Below are 17,755 nucleotides of genomic sequence, written 5' to 3'. Positions count from 1 at the left end.
ACGGAAATAAGATGTACTTTCTCTATGCTGCACAGTGTAAGAATGAAGACCTTAGAGGTAATAGCATTACCAGGGGATCCTCTTTGTTATATTGCAAATTGAAAAAAATTCTTTCCTAGGGAATGAGTTTAGTAACTGCCCGTATTTATTGTCGCCTTGAATATGCATGTATGGAGTAAACAAATCTGTAGTAGTATACCGTACAACCTTGTTGTTTGTTGTGATTCATTTGGTTTGCTCACTGAAGAGAGCAAGTTATCAATACATCCTGCATGGTACAAAGTCATGTTTCAGCTGGCAGACAGTCAGCTTTTGTTTTCAATATTCTACCCTGTTTAGTATTCAGTGCAGGGAGGAGAATGTGATGTAAGGGAATTGGTTTGCTGTTTTACAGACTGACTCAGCCATTTAACTCTGTTCCCTCAAGGCATCAAAGGCTGCAATAAAGGAAATACATTTTGCCAATAACTTTCTATGGAAATAAGTACAGCTTAATAACTTTTTAAAATTAGTGTTAATGCTGTTGCACAGTAGAGAACACCTTAATTAAATCTGTCTTTTGTTTTTTGTTTCCTCCGAGTCTGTATTGCTGAGACCGAAATCTTATGTAAAACTAACCTCTGATTTATACTTGGAGATGAGATTGTGGTTTTTTTTCTCAGTTGAAATTTCGACTGAAAGCTGATTTCCACCAGTGCTAGTTCCTGTGGGGAAGTGGAATTTTGCTATGACTCTGTTTCTGCTTGTTGTTGAGTACAAGAAGTGCAAAGGTCGAGGCCACAATTCTCCAGACTTTTATGCTCTGTTTGCACAGAATTAAATTTCGCTCAGTGCTTCATGTTGTGCATTGCGATGTGTCTGACTGTCCCTGTCACTTGCACAAGGAGTCCGTGTGGCAGATGAATTAGTGGAATATGGCTGTGAAGGACATCAAGCTTTTAATAAAATATTGTTTTGGAAATCTAATAAAACGTGCTCAGAGAGCAATGTTAGGGAGCTAAATCCCAAACTTCCTCTATTACTTGATTTAGAAAACTGCATTTGTGTAATATTGATGAACTGAATTATATCTCAACTGTCTACCTTCTTTTCCTGTAAAAAGAAGGACGTGGGTATTTGCAGTGATGAATAGTCATGTCTTCAGAAGATAGTGGCACTGTGCTCATTAGGTAGAATATGAAACACTAACTGAAAATGAAGTTCTTTGTGTTGAACGTAGGAAGAGTTGGATCACAGAGACTATTTAGATCTGGGAAACAAAAATTCTGCCTAGAAGGAGGGCTGAGATGAAGCTGTTTTGGACTTCGAGGCCTGGTCAAGAAGTGTGGTGCACTTCTATGAGTGGTGGTGAAAGGAAGGAAATGGGTGGTTTGAGTGTGGACAACATTGTGAAACTCTGAGGAGGGTTGTGCTAGGCACACGTTGACGCCTAGGCACCACAGGAGAGAAACCAGACAATGTTAACGCCAGTTCCTTTTGCAAAGTGAAGCCTGAGGTGCATGAAGAAGAGAGAACTGCTTAGATGAGCCTGTTGAATGAGATCTAATTGTGCCTGTGAGCTGAGGTGAATCCAAACGTGAAACCTTCCAGATCCTCTCTGAAACATCAGTGAGGAAAAAGAAATATAAAGAGAGAAATGATTTATGGAACCTGAAAGACTGTGAATTTTTGAAAACCGTGCCAGAATAGGGAAGATGAAGATAGAACATGGATTTCATTTGGAAAGAAACAGCTGAAGATCTTGATGAAAGCTACTGTGATTCCCTCAGTGAATAGCTTAAAGGAAATGTTGCAAGTGTAGTTTTGGCTTCTATTTTGAATATTGTAGGTCTGTGTTTTAAAGGGACACTTTATCCACGGGGGTGGGAAGATTATTGTTTTTTGGCATGTTCTTTTGTCTTTTTGCTGAGAGCATGTCTGACAGCAGAGAATAAGAGGTGAGGCATGTGGTAGCATGCTAGAGGCTCTGAGCTGGCTGTGAGTTGGAGCTGGGATCTGGTCTGGAGGCAGTGCTCAGGGTCACCTTGGTCTGGTGGTCCCTGGGATGGCCTGGTATGAGGCAGGTCTGAGTGAGGCCAGCCAGGTGACAGAGTCGGCAGGTGAGGGTTGAGGCTGAGGACCAGGAAGGCAGGAGACACAGACACCATGGAGCTGTGGTGGCTTCCATGGTGTGCATTGGACTGCAGCAGGATTTGGTGAGAACCAAGGAGTATCTGCTCTGGGTTGCTTTATGTTCCCACAAGGGAAGAGAGCATTAACACTCAGTAACGGAATTCATAGTTGATAATTAGTAGGTGTTGTGCAAACATTGCATGCTTTGCACTATGTGCAAAACATAGCAAGTACTGCCACTTTATTTCAAATGATTAAGGCAGGAGAAATATTTAATTAAGTAAAGTAGGAGACTGAATCCAGAATCTTGATGGTGAAAGAAAAGCAACAAATGTTTTCTTTTTCATGTATGAAGCTGCTTCTTCCCTCCGAGACAGTAGAGAAACAAGGATGAGATGGGATAAAGGTGCTCGTATAGAGAAGTAAATTCTAAAAGGTTTGGATGATGTGAATGCATACCAAGCACAGGAAACTACTTAGCATAGCAAAAGGCAGCACTAGAAATAGGATAAAAAAAGAAAAAGGCAGAAAAAAAAAAAAAAGAGGAAGTTCTGATTCAGTGTCAGGAAAAGCCTGGCAATACAATCTGTTTGCTGATGTTATAATGTCCCAAATTTCTAAAAGAGGACTGACAGATGTTTATTTGTGATATTCTAGGGGGATTTATTTGAGTACTTCTCACTTTTATTGGGAATTTTAATCAAGTGTTTTCTTGTGGCTCTAAGAGTTATGTAAAGATTGTCCAGGGAAATATAACTTTAGAAAGAATTAGTGCACTAGTTTCTTGTGCCTCTGAAGAAATTTGTGAAGTCTGAGAGGTTTGTTTAGAATGTGAAAACTGTACATTTACATTTAGATAGATGGTACTTTCCTTCTACATTTTGATAACTTACAGATCTGAGACAAACTCATTTTTCCAGAAATGTGAGTGGATTTGCACTAATTAATGAATTTACCTGTTAATAAAGATGCTCTAGAATATGTCAACACACATTTGAGTGCAGCCTTTTCACAGACTAAGGTAATATTTTGACAAAACAGGAAACCATAGTGATGTATGTGTGTGTGTCTGACCTAGGTGAGACTGACTGTGGGATGCTTAATCTGCATCTCAGATATGTGTATGAATACAGCAAAGTATGTGAACTTGGATAGTCTGTGTATGATTTTTGGCATGGAAAGATAATTTGAGTCCAGTGTACATAGGCATCTGACAAAACATATTTGATGGTAATATGCTTGAAGATCATAATGTTATCTCTACCTCCCTTTTGGAACCCTTTTTTTCTATTTTCCTCCAGTTTGAGTATTTGACACAAAATGGAGTACTGTTAAAAGCTGCAATCAGATGCTATTATAAAATCTGTTTTGCTCACCTGGTAGTTTCAGCTGTGTAAATTAAGCCTTAGGAATTTTCTGCAAACTGACCAGAAGGACTGCTAAGATCTAGTCTGACTTCCTAATTATGTGCATTTAAAAAGGCATCCTGTTGTTCCTTTTTCAAATTCTTTCTTTCTGCTAGAACATTTGGTTCAGGAAGATGCTCTGTTGTACTTAAGACTTAAAATGATGGAGAATCGCCTAAAAATCTTGATGACCAAAACCTAATGGTTTATTTTTCTTTAAGAGTTTACATTTCAGTTTATTAGATAGACTGCTAATGTTGAATAATGCTCTGGCATGTAAGCTCTTGGATGTAAGCAAAACAGTTTTGTGGGGTGAAAGTGACATCTTATATTGAACCAGCCTACGTTATTGGGATGGGGTAGTTTTTGAGATGGAAGCATTAAATTATAAAATTACAGCGGTAACTGCTGGCTGGGGTTAATTGCTCCTCATTGAACTGTGCTCTGGTACTTAGAGACCGTGTTACAGAATAGATAGTTAAAGAAAGTGGAGACTTTATTAGTTAAGGAGAAGATAATAAATCTCCTATTTATTTACTGGATATTTCTCTGATGGAATTGTAATGCATCAGAAAATCAAACTCTCAGGTTTGTGTGTACAGGAATCTCACAGATTTATGGAATTTATTTCCCAGACATAGCTCTGAGTGATGGGGTTGGGAGGCAGAGATGGAGCACCTTCATGAGATGCACTCTTCGTGCTGTTAGGGCAATGTTTTTGAGTTGGTTGCCATGTGTAGTAGTTGCTTAGTGTCATCCGTGTGGTTTTCATGAGATTATCTGCTGTGCTGTTTCAAAATCTTATTATGTGCTGAGGAATAAGTGTATTCATGGATTTGAATACGTCTGTCACTGAGGATGTTTGTTGTGGTGGCTATGCAGATGTTCATATTTATTGTTCAGATACTGTCTGGATGTTTGTTATAAATGGATTCCCGAGGCTGGTCTAAGAGTTGGAGATGAAAATCTCTGAAGGCTCATGTTAAGTGACTGGGAAAGGATTTCAAAGTAGAAGCTTCTCCAATTTCCAAGGCAAGAGAGTAAGTGACAAATATAAGTGTACAAAATGCGATGAGGTGATACGTGAATAGTTTATACAAAGCTACAGTCTCTTTCTCAGCAATGTGTCCTTGCCCTGCAAAGCTGAAGGTCACTTGGGTTTGCACAGTATTTTTGTTGTATTTCTATGGTCCTTAATATCATGTCTCTGTGATCATCCTAGTTCTGCCATAATGCAGCTAAATGAGGCTGTGTGCTCACTTGTAAAATATGTGTTTGTATGATGTAGAAACATAACTTTTAATGACCTTAAAGGCCAGGCTTTACCTCTATTTCCTTATTTTTTTTCTATTTATTAATTGGATTGGACAAACAGTCCAGCTAGCCGATAACACAACAGAGGCTTTAATCAGATGGATAGGAAGACACTGAAAACTGGAGCAAATGTGTATAATAATTCCCATGATAGTAATGTCAGGAACTTTCTACCCAAAACAGGGGGAAATGGGTATGTATATAGCATTCTTGTGTATGTAATCTGCAAGCAGATTTCTCTTCCATAAATTTGTCCAGTCACCCAATGTACTGCAGTATACTTTGACAAGGTGTTGATACATGTATGTTATCCACTAACCTTGTTAAGTTTTCTTTGACATTAATGTGTTAGTTGAAGACATGCAATTAATGAGATGCATTTTTAAAGCCTGAATTTATTGTCCTTAACTTGAAGGGTGTTTCAGAGGTGTGGACCATCTGCTCCTGTCTAGTTCTAGGGAAGCCAAGAACCTTCAGTTCAAAATACTTGTTTGTGCTGCAATTTGCCTATCAGCTATTTATCTTTGCAATCTCCATAAAGAGCTGGCATTTCTTCTTTCTTTTGGAATGATGAATTGTGGAGGGCATACAGCAGTTCGACTTATAATAGTTCATTCTGATGTACAAGTATAGTAATCAAGAATAGAGGGAGGCCAGTATGGCTGAACAGGAATTAATAATGTGAATTATGGGACAGTATGGGGGGTGGAAGTGGGGACATCACCCAATGAGGCAGGAATGGAATTAGGAAGGCCAAAGCTTGGACTGGGCTTGAGGGGCAAGCAGAGAGGGTACATGGTCACAGAGAAGGAACTGCACAGACACAGCAGCCAGCAGCAAAAGGAAGATAGAATGGGAATGAAATGGATTGAAAAGGAAGACAGAAGGGGATGAGGGACCTGCCAACAAAGGATAAGAAAAAGCAGAGATACTCCATGCCTTGACTGTGTTTCTCTACTGGCCAGGTCTGCTTTCAGGTTTATTGGCCTTTTTGACTAGTAGCAAACTTGGTGGGAGAGAGGTTCTACCTGTTGTAGAGGAATATCAAGTCAAGGAGTATTTAATTAGGCTGGATGTAGGTGATGGGATCAGAGTTCATGCAAAGGTACTATATCATCTTTGAAAAGTAATGCAGGGAGGTCGTTGGTGACTACAGAAATACTGTGCCACCTTCAACATAAGCAAGAAGTCTTCACCATGGAGGAGGATCCTGGAAAGCAGAAGCTGGTCAGCTTCACTTTGTTCCCTGGGAATATTATGGAATATTATAAGTTTTCATGGAAACAATTTCTATGCACATAAATGACAGGCGGGTGATGAGGAACAGGCAGCATGGATCCAAGGGAAGATTGCTTTTGACCAATCCTTCGTTAGGTGGATGAGGAGAGAGCAATGGATAAGTGGACTGGGTAAGTAGCTTGCAAGTTCATGCCTTTATGCTTAAGGGGTGAGCAGTCAGAATTCTGCAGACTAGCCAACTGGCTATAGGTATGTTTTGCAGGGGGTGAGGCTGATGCAGCTGAATGTCATTAATGTCCTGAAAGACAACTGAACACAGCCTCAGCAAATTCTCGGATGACATCAAATTGAGAGGAGAACTTAAGAGCAGGGTTGCTGTTCAGGGGACCCCTGTCTTGTTGGACAGATAGGCCTACAAGAATCTCCTGATGTTCATCACAGATGAAAGCCAAGCCACGTGGCTGGTCCAGAGCCCCATGCATCTTTAGGGGCAAGGGACTGACTGGCTGGATCCCCTTCAACAAAGGACCTGGGGAACCTGGTGGACAGTGAGTGGAGCACAAGTGGCGGTAATGATGTATGGCTGCATATTCAGCTGCATTAACAGGAGTTCACCTAGCAGGGTCAAGGGAAGTATGTTTATTTTCTCACCAGCTTGACACTGGTGAGGCCACATCTGGAATACTGTGTCTATGTTTTGGTCCCCCAGTAGAAGAACACTATCTTCAAACTGGAAGAAATGCATCAGGGTCCCCTAAGATGATTAGGGAGGTGGAACACATCCAAGAGGTGGGGAGAGGTGGGTTGTTAGAGTAAGAAGAAGATTAAGAAGTTAAATGCTATTTTGTAAGGGGACAGGGCTATAGGGAAGATAGAACCAGACTTTTTAGAGCTGCACAGTGAAAGAACAGGAAGCAATAGTCACAAGCTGCAACACGGGAACTTCTGACTAGATATTTTTGGGGAAAAAATGTCATAAAAATCCTTGGAGCAGATTGCGCAGAGAATTTGCAGTATCTCCATTCTCCATCCTTGGAGATATGCAAAGCTCATCTGGATGGGGTCCTGAACAGCATGATGTATCTTCCTAGCTAGCCTTGCTTTGAAAAAGAGGTTTGATTAGGTGACTTCCAGAGGTCCCATCCATCTTGAATATCTCTGATTTGCAGCCCTTGCAGAGTAGTGGAGTACGGATACCATTCTGATTATTAATAACACCAGATTAAAGTTTCTGGAAAAAAATTTGTAAAATTACATAGCTTGGTGAAATACTATTTAAACATCATCAGAATGACCAAGTCATGCAGAATAAAATGGATACTTTACTCCAGATTTATTCTGATTTTTATTGTTACCCTTTCTTTTCCTTGACCTTGAGCCAAGCTAGTCATGAACTGCATAACCATGGAGTGTGATGGGCATGTAACTTCATGTTTGTATTTGCCAAGTGCCAAACAGAAATTAGAGTCTTTGTTTTGCTTGCATTTCTATTACCGAGAAGATTAATTTGCATTTCTTTTTAATTCCGTTTTTCAGAGAAGGTAAAATCTTGTTATCTGTGAAACCTCCACACTTTATCAGAACTGATGGAAACTGAGAAGTGTATTCAGAAGTTACCTGTGTGGGGAAAAAGCTGACATTTGCACAGAAGAGGAATGGTTGTGTGATCACAGTGTCTCGTTAGAAAGTGGGCTAAAATGGGACATTAATGTCAACTTCAGAAAGATGAGAGTAGGTTGGGGGAACGTGTGTTTTGCTGATGCTTCTGTTAGTTCAAACAAGTCTGCTGTAGTGCTGTGTCTTTGCAGCTACACTTCAGAGACCTTTGCTGGCAGATACAGCAAGTGTCCTGGTGTAAGCTTGTTGGCAAGCAAAGCTCATTGGTGCAATGCTTGTAAGGTATGAAAAAGCTGTTTCTGATAGCTTAATTTGTATGTGGAGAAGTTATGCAAAATGAGAAAGATACTTTTTGAAGCACACAGTTCTTCTGCGTGGCAAATAGTTCTGGGGGTACACAGTTGACATATCAAGGTGGAAAAGATGAGATAGATGCAGAGAATGAAAACTGGAGCTATGCTGTTTAGGGGGATGAGTGCTGTAAATCCATTCAGTCCAGTATAGTTCAGAATGATGATATATTGAGTCAGAGCATACATCTATCTGTATGTTAGCAGCAGTTTCCTTCAAAACTTCCTTCAGTTTTTATTTCTGGAAAGACACAGGTAGCCGAGGTTCCTAACATGGACAAGGATCAATGTACGCATCTCTGCTAGGTGTAATTTTCATGGTAACATGTACGAGCCGTCATCCATTTTCTTGGCTTGAAGCTCTTCATGTGTAGCTTTCATTGACAATGGTTTACTTGTGGCTCTGGCAACCTGAAGGAACTAAAGCTGCAAAGCCACCGTGTACTCAAAATGGGAGATGGCCCCAAACAGTGGTGGCATGAAGAACAGCAAAGCACAGCTGGGTGAGCTCTAGCATGTCTGTGCAGCCACTCATGACTCACAGGAGGTCGGTGAAGTCTGCTGCATGGAAGAAGCAAGTACAATAATATGAAGCTAGCTGATGACTGGCAGCTAAATTCTGCAGCAAATCTTAGGTAGTAGGAGTAGGTACAAAGAAAATGGTTGCGACTGCACTGACAACCTCATCTCAGAGGAGATAGCTTTTATCAGTGTATGATATTTTACTGCATTTAGGACAAACAGTTTTCTTTGCTAGGGTGGCATACTCTGTATAAGGTTGAGAATGTATTATTACAACAAAGAAAAATTTCTGTAGTTGCTATGAAAAATTTCTAAATAGTTACCTTTTTTTTCCTGTGTTTCTTCATCTTTTGATTCTTATGTCCAACAAACTAGGAAGGTTTGATTTTTTTTTTTTCCTTATGAAATATTTGATCCCTGTCACTATCAAATCACTATTGTCACTATTTCCCTCTCATGTGGCCAATGTGGACTTTTTGAAAACTGACCTCATTTCTGTATCTTGGTGGTCAGTGCGACGTGATTAAATTTTTCACAAAAATCAGACTTGCCTGTGCTACCTATGCCTTTTGTTCCCTACCCTCTGCTCCCTGAAGAAAACCACTGCTTAAGCTCTCTGTTTCTAATGAAACATTTTACAGTCTTGTCTAAGAATCTCGAATGTTTGTCCCTGGATGATAAAAATATTTTAAGTTTCTGACTTAATGATACAGAAACTATTTCTTATCTGGAAGGAAAAGTGGAATTGAATGACCAGTACATTATTGGTAGTGTTTCTGGTCTTTAAATAAGTGGCAGGCTAATGAGATAAATGCCATGTTGCGCTTGCTTGATTATAAAGAATAGGAAACTTGCATGGTAAATGTATCTGGTTTTGTAAATCTAATATTTGATTCTGAGGTGCTCCGTTGTTGCACAATGGGTATGTACACACAGTAGTCTGATTTGAGTGATAGCAAGCAGACTCCTTAAAGACACTGTTTTACTTGGAATAAATTCAGCTTTAAGAAAATAAAAAACCAAAACAACAACAACAAAAAAAACCTGTGAAGGTTGCTAAGCGACAGCAAAATATTTATCCATTATTTAGAAAATGAAAGCAGTTTAAGCAATGAGTAGTAAAAGAGAACATATATTGTGAGCCACCCACGTAGTGTATAGGGCCATTGCTGTATGTTGTGGAGACCCACATAATTCAGCAGAGTAACCACAACTATCATCACTGTTCTAGGTTTGAGTCTCTAATACTGTTTACTTGGTCTTACTCCTTAGAAGACCATCTCCTGAGTAATTCCCTAAAAAGCAATCACTCTTCGTCTCTGCCCTAAACCATAGGTGATCTTGTTTGTGCAGACAGCTACTGGAAGGGGAGGCGGGATGGTGGAGAAGGAGGGGAAATGGGGTGAGGATCACTGTGTGTAACTGGCTATTTGCCTTGTGGGGTTACTTTCGTCATGGAGGTAAGATTAAGCTCTTTAGCAGCCAGTGATGTGGCACAGATGTTTGTTGTTTTAGAAGGAGAGGGATAGGCCTGGCCTCAGGCTCTGGGCCAGGCCCGTGACTCTCACAGAGGAAGTGTGCATGTCTTTCTAGAGACCAACCCTGTGGGTAAAACCCTCCCCACCACCAACATGAGTTTTGGTGAGAAGCTGGGATGGCTCAAGAGCTTGGTAATGAGAGTAGTTCTGAGTCTGGTTAGAAGCTTTGTTGACGTATCTGAGGCTCCTTTGTAAAGCAAAGTCGCTGTGGTGGGTTGACCAGTACCCCACACAGCTGAGCTGAGAGACCCTGCAGAGGAGGCCCTAGAAAGGGGTCCCAGGGACTAAGATCCTGCTGTGGTGGGAGGATTTGGGAAGGTGGGGAGACCAAGGGAGGCTGGTGGTGAGATCACTTAACCAGCTACCTCTCATGGCAGGGTGAAAACATGTAAAACAGAATCTAAAAATAAAACCAATAAAAACTTCCATGTAAAACACATGAATTCTTATTTTATCAGTGTGTGCTGAGCTCAGGTTGTAAACTTGCTTTGATGTGTCCGTGGACTTCTTAAATGTGTGGGGCCTTGAACGTGTGATCTCTTTGAATTGCTATTAAATGATTTGTAGTTGATTTTATTTATCGTCCTGGAGTTTTTCGTTAATGGTCACTGTAAGAGGATTTGACCGTTATCTTCTCATCTTCTTGGTTTTGGTTGAAGGTATGGGCAATGGAGTAAATTATTCTGCAGCAAAACTCAGTTAATGGAATCAAAAAAATTAGTCCTTGGCATAATTTCCACAAGTCTGGCAGGACAAGAAGTAAAGTTATGTTTGAAAAAGTGAGAGGTTGGGTGAAAAAGGACCTTATTCTTCATTAATTTCTATTATTTCAGGAAATACATATGTATATTCACTTGACTGAAATAAAAGAGGCATGCAGCTTTTTGAGTAAAGGATCATCAGGTTATTTATTTACCATTCTTCTCTGGTCTCAAAATGTATACTTTTGGCTAAATTTGTCCAATATTTATTTATTTATTTTCAGGAAGAACATATGTAATCTTTAGTGCCATAGTTCCTACATGTTGCAACTGAGAATTTACGGAGTGGTTCTTTGGTTGGCTCCTCCCTGTCCCTTGTTTTTTGTAGTCTGTGTAAGAAATTTTTTTTATCTATCTCTGTTTATAATTGCAGTCCTCACCTTCTGCTGTTTTCCTAAAATACCCATATGGTCTGAGAAAGGGTAATTTACGTTGTATCTTGGGAGCAGAGAAGCAGCAGTACTGTAGTTTGTGTTAAGGTCACGGGCTTACTGATCCTCAGGCAAATCGAAGTTCTGGGTGTGAATACCTTTAATGTGTGGTTATTTCCTTGCTGTATTTCTAAAACTGCCACAAGGTGGCAATGGTTCAGAGTGTAATTCCTCCTGTGCTAGCTCTTTGGTTTTCTGTATTTTTTAGAGACCAGGGTCAGCTGCAGGCTGTGGCCTGGCACATGGCAGGAGGCTGCAGGTGGCTGTTACCAGGCAGTTCTGCTTTTCAATTCTGTAGGATAAAGTTTTGTGGGGGATGGCTGCAGTGTGACTTAGGCCTTTGCCAGCTGCTGTTGGTCACATATACTTAGGGCAGTACTGAGTTGCTTTGTGTGTACTTGGCTGGTGGGAAGCAGTTCAAAATGCCCTAAATCTAGCATCAAATCCTGTGAAGCTAGGATTTATTTTATTTTATTTTATTTTTTTTATTTGAAACAGAAGATAAAATGTTGTTGTTACAAATCCATATGTGCTTGAGTTTTCCTTTAAAATGTTGTTGTTTATTGCTTAATGAAGTAAAAGGTGTAACATTGGAACAACTCCCTAAACTGCTAGATATTTTTTGAAGTACAAGTTCTAGTAAAAATAACATTACAGCCTCTGTTTGTAAGATCCATTTATTGAATTTGTTGAAGACATGAGTGCAGATAAAACAGGAATGCCTCTAGGTTTTCATACTCAAGTTTCTCTTTAGAAGGATTAAAGCATCTAAAACAAATCTTCAATTCTGTAAGAGGAATATACTGGAGATATATAACGTGTCTTTGAGTTGTTAAATGCAAGGTAAGAATTTTTAGTAGGTAATTGCATGAGACTGTTTTGATACCTTTGTATTACTCTGTGTATTATGAAAAGTGAAATTGTTACTGCACCTTGAAAAAAAATACTCTTAAATAGCTCTAAGAAGTTTGTTCTATCTTAAATATGTATTTTAATTCTTTGATAGTCTCTTGCAATTATCAGATATGAACTGAAAAAAATAAATTTAAGCTTTTGCAAAAGGCACATTGGATGGAAGGGAAAAGAAACTTTTCTGTTGCATGGTTGCACTAAAGAAAAAAGTTTTAGGGTAGTTAATTTTTTTTTCCCCATAAAGTTGACCTTGCTTATCTTCAACTCATCCTGCAGAATGCAATCAAACCTGGTATTTGGAGTCACTGGAATTTAGGTATATGTTCTTCTGTGAAGCAACAGTAGTTATTTAAGAAGTATCATGCAGAGTTATGACAACAGATTTCATGCCACCAAGAATGCAAAATCCAAATAAAGCATACAAGACTGAAGCAGGTTGATGGAATGTGACAGAATCAGTGAGGCTTTACTGCATGCTTCAGGTGATGCTCTGAGTTCAGTTTTGTGTTTGGGGGGACATGTAGTAATGTTAAAATACTTTCATGTTTACTTGTGCTTTTTAATTATTTTTGCTGTACATGGTTCTTAGTATTAAAATGTGGGCATGGAGACACTGACAGTAAAGATGTAAAGAAGTACTTGTGAGGGACAGAATGCAAAGGTCTGTCATGTATGGATTTGTGCAGATACCCTTGGTGTCCTCATCTCTCTTCAGCTGTTGACCAAGATAGACAACTTTAAAGTAACTCAGCTGTGGAGTGGTTGAGCTGTTAGCCTGTGTCGAGGAGTTGGATGTCACAGAATCACGGAACGGTTTAGGTTGGAAGAGACCTTAAAGACCATCTAGTTCCAACCCCCCTGCCATGGGCAGGGACACCTCCCACTAGACCAGGTTGCCCAGAGCCACATCCAACAAAGTGTTTAAAGTCTTGAACACTTCAGGGATGAGGCATCCACAGCTTCTCCGGGCAACCTGTTCCAGCACCTCACCACCATCACAGTAAAGAATTTCTTCTGATTATCTAAGCTAATGTCTTCCACGGACACTTCTTTCTCCCTGTTGCTATTATGATTCCAACACAAGCTACTAATACTCTAAGCTTATGTTTTGTAGACACATTTGGCTGCAAATTGAATTGTGTTAATAAATGCATTAAAAATGACCACCGCCGACAACAACAAAGTGAGAATTCACTGTGGAGTCAATATTCTGTCAAATGAAAAAACAGAGGACCTGTATGTTGCAGTGGGCTACTATAAATTATTCTGTGTCTTGGCAGTTAACACAAGTGTATCTTTACATATGACAGTATGTGGGACCTGTAAAATACACTTCAGATTGTCCTTAGCAAAGTGTAGCTCTTCATATTTTTCCACTGGAATTAATATTTTTTAGCTTTGCAGAAGAACTTTATTCCCTACACATTCAGATTTCACACTAGAACATCAGTAATTTAAGAAATGTACAATAGTCCTCAAATGCCATTCAAGCCCTGGAATTACTTACTACCTGAAATAATGAATATGAAAGCCATATATAAATATTTTAAAGGCATTTCAGTTTGCTGAACTATGATGGTTAGAAATGAGAAAGTCAGAATTAAATTTATATTTCATTGCCTTATTCATAATGTTTTTGTTTGATATGTGGGTAATAGACAAGCAAATCACCTAAAGAATGAAGTCTGCAAGCATGAAAACACATTTCCATAATTGCTTTGGCAGGAAGCCCGCGTGTTCGAGCGGCAGAGCTGTGAATATTCCATAGGACGAAGGAGCTGGGAGCCTAGCAGGGGTGCACCGGCTGTGGGAAGGGTCGGCTCTGTCTCGAGTCCCCTGCGAGAACAAGTGTGTGTTTACCTTTGAACAAAAAGCTCGAAACATCTTTAATGATTTGCGTTTGCCGACATCTCAGCTTGTCTAGTACCTTCAGAAGACAGGAGAAGAATAAGGAGAGTTGAATGAAAGGAAAGACCTGTCCTGCGTATCTGGGAATAGAGTTAGGTTGCCATTAAAGCAGTTAGCCTTTGCAGTGCAGATTGTGCACAAGGAATGGATGTGTTGGGTGGGTGGATAGATGCCTTTTTTGTGCACGTGCAGACATAATACCAGTACTCTTTGCATTGATTTTTAGCTAGCAGCGGTGCACACTGGCAAGCTGTCAGAGCTGCCATGCTGTTCTCGAGAGAAACTTCTCCAAGTCACAGCAACCTCTGCTGAAGTTTGCTTACCTCAGGGGGAGGCCTTTTCTTCTGCAGGGGTTTCCTGGGTCTTGTTCTGCACTGCTAATTGTTTAGATAAGATGACGAACAGAACTGTCATCTATTTTCAACTAGTTCTTTTTTTTAATTTTTATTTTCCAAAGGCATAGTTTTTGTCTTTGCATTGCTGCTAACTGCATTTCACCATTTTTTTTCAGAGGATTTCTCATATTGTTTAGATGATATCTGTACTATTGTTTTCTGTGAAAATAGAAAAGCTTTTGGTTTTGCATTTAATTTAGGCACAATTTTCCAGTAAATTGCTATGTTTCATAGAAATGCATGAACTAGCAAACTTTATGTATGATGAAATTTTTCCTTTGATTTGAAGGATATCCTTTGATATGAAGGTTGTCCAAGGTAGGCACATCGTGAGGATAACAGTAATTTTGTTGATCCTTTAACAGTGTTGTAGTTTAAATGGCTTCAAAGCACTGACACTAGAGACCTGAAGTCCTAAAGTTTCCAAACTTCCTTCAGGTGTTGAAAAGTTCTGTAAGAAACAATGACCCTGTCGAGGTAATGCTATTTGTTGCAGGTTAGCCAATACAAATCGAACTTTTTGCCCTCTGGAAAAGATATTTTCAATTTCTGGCTACACATTTATTTATTTTTTCTAAGCAAAATATGGGAAAGATGAATAAGCTTTTCAACCAGTTGTGTTTGTATTTTTATAAAGTTAAATGTAAAGTTCAAAAATACTGAAACAAAGGCTTTACATTAATTTTTAAATTCTGGGAAAGCAAAACAGCTATTTTTAATTGTTGCCTGGTTATATTGTTATGTTAGTGGCAGTCCCTTTTGGTGTGATGTTCTAACGTCTTGTGGATTTGATGAGGAGAAATATCATACAGAATATTTCAAGAGTTATTTTGAACCTTGGTAGAAGGCCTGTGTCAGGATCCCTAAAGAGCTTTCAGATTTTGCTTTTTCCCATAACATTAAACTAATAAAATGTCTTGATTGCAATGTTTAGTTGTGCAATATTCTCTGTTAAGGGTCTGTTTTCAAATGCGCTCAGCTGAGATAAGAAATCCACCGAATGAAACTTGGTATCTGTCTTGGAAACTCGTGGCTGCTGTTCCCCCAGGTTGTTTGTTTGACTTGGTTTGTGGTGGTGTAATATCAGTGCCCAAAAGTGCATATACTTCATAATGAGCATGTTTAGTCCATTTTCTTTGCAGGGAGCATACTTGTTAGACATGCTGATGGTAGTACAGGGATCACTCCAAAATATGGAAGCATCTCCACTGTTTTTCAGTTGGAGCTGGCTGGCTGTTGAGCCCCTGACTTTTTTTTCCACTGTCCATAGCTTCCAAGAGAGTATAATACTGCATATTTTTCTTTTGAGGCTGATTCCATTTGTAACTGTTTTCCTTCCCTTCTTTGTCTTACATAGCTCAATAAACAACAGCTACAGACACTGAAGGAACGTTTCCAGGCCTTCTTGAATGGAGAGACACAAATCGTAGCAGATGAAGCATTCTGCAATGCTGTGCGAAGCTACTATGAGGTAAGTTGTATGCTTTGCTTTCTGTATTGTTTAAAAGAAGTTCATAGGATCTCTTTTAATGCATATATAAGAAAAGGAATTTTAAGTTTCAAAAACTGTGAACTTACACACCTTCTAGAAACAGTTTCTTCCTACTCCAGTTTTGCTGCTTTAGAAGTTGAAATCCACTGCCTGGGCACAAGAGATAAACTAAACTGGAAAATATCCACTCAGTTTGAAGAAGGAGGGGAAAAAAAAAAAAAAAGACAAAACGAAAAACCCCTGGTGCTAAAAATCTTTCTGACAGTGTTTGATACAACCAGGCACTGCTATCTTTATCTCCATATGTCTAAGTTACCTCTTTTAATCAGCGCTTCAGTTGTAAGTTACCATCTTGAGAAATGCATCTTCTGATTTCTAGTTACCATGCAGAATTCTTGGAGAGGAGCCGCCTGTTCCCTTACCAAAGCATCAAAGCTTTCAGCATGGTTGGGCCAATTCTCTCCTTCTGCTGTGGCTTCCCAGGGATGTTCTGTGACTACCTCCACCAGTGCAGATCTTCAGATGTGTTTTTAATTGCCTAAGGCACAGGTGCTGTTCCAGACTAAGAGGACAGTTCACTGTCCTCTTTGTTACATCAAGAGCATACAGTTGGAGAATTTATTTCCTGCTGTTAGCAACAGGCACCATGAATTCATTTGTCTAATGCAACTCAAACTTACTCAATGAATCTCAAGGACTGTGTGTTAAACCTGCGCTTATTTTGAAGGGTCTTCCATTATGTTTCACTCCACCACAGCTTTTTGAAATTTCTTAGCTTTTTTTTTTTTTTTTTTTTTTTTTTTTTTTTTTTTTTTTTTTTTTTTCATGTAGTATTTAGCCTTGTTCTCTGCCAGTTAGTCTTTGCTAGTAAATGAAACTTTTCTTCATGGAGAAAAAGATTTAACTGATGTTCTAGCTTGCCTTTATCTACATGAAATTAAGTTGCACACACACACACACACACACACACACACACACAAAATAAAAAAGATAGGAATGGACAAATGGGCTCTCTGTTATACAGAAATATGAAAATTCAGCATGGCTTTCTCCAGAACATGGTCTGATCGGTGGTAATTGCAATGAAAAAAATCTCATAAAAGAACTTGTGGAAAGGATGGGAATGGGTCTGATTGAGTTACAAGTCTGTGGGTGAAACATGAGAATATGAACGTTCATGAAGTTATATGTAGGGGTTCAAGAATGGTTTTGGAGTTATTAGAAAGTAATCCTTTTTTCTCTGTAACTGATGAAGAAACTAAGGTTGGAAGGAAGGACAGTTTGGAAGACTTTGCATTATGAGGATGTTTCAAGATGCTAAATGTGGGAGAATTTAAATATTTGTTTACTTTCTTTTGAAGAAGCTGTGGAAGAAGCTTGATGTGTTAGAGGAAGTACCCAGTTTTTTGGGAAGGGTGTGTTAGTGAATAAAAATGATTTTAAAATAAATGCTTAAATGGTTACTGTCCAGATAATCTCATTAACGAGAGACAAAAAGTAGATCTTATTTGGACTAATGAAGAACCAACTTTTAGTGAAAAGCTATACTTAATAATCATAGAATCTTTCAGTTTAGAAAAGACTTCTGAGATCACGTAGTCCAACCTTTAACTTGGTACTGCCAAGTGCACCACTAAGGTGTGCTACTAAGCTCTACATCTACACATTTCTTGAATACCTCCAGGGATGGTGACTCCACCTGAGCAGCCTATTCCAATGCCACACAACCCTTACAGTAAATAAACTTCTCCATAAAAC

General features: G+C 39.2%; 1 protein-coding gene across 12 annotated transcripts in view; it reads left to right on the top strand.

The window, feature by feature from the left end:
- The window catches only part of CADPS2 (calcium dependent secretion activator 2), a 314,451-nt gene that overhangs the window by 48,168 nt on the left and 248,528 nt on the right, over positions 1-17,755 (top strand). For 11 of the 12 annotated variants that reach the window (XM_084507238.1, XM_084507237.1, XM_084507234.1 and 8 more), the window contains exon 2: positions 15,863-15,976. In XM_084507238.1, the coding sequence (XP_084363364.1) occupies positions 15,863-15,976 (114 nt within the window). Of the gene's footprint in view, positions 1-14,031; positions 14,051-15,862; positions 15,977-17,755 lie in introns of those variants that run through there. The other variant, XM_084507230.1, reaches the window with a different exon arrangement.

Source organism: Aythya ferina (genome assembly GCF_964211825.1).
Source record: "Aythya ferina genome assembly, chromosome: 1".
Classification (NCBI taxonomy): Eukaryota; Metazoa; Chordata; class Aves; order Anseriformes; family Anatidae; genus Aythya; species Aythya ferina.
The sequence above is the reverse complement of the archived record's forward strand: the minus strand, read 5'-3'. Positions and strand labels throughout refer to the sequence as shown.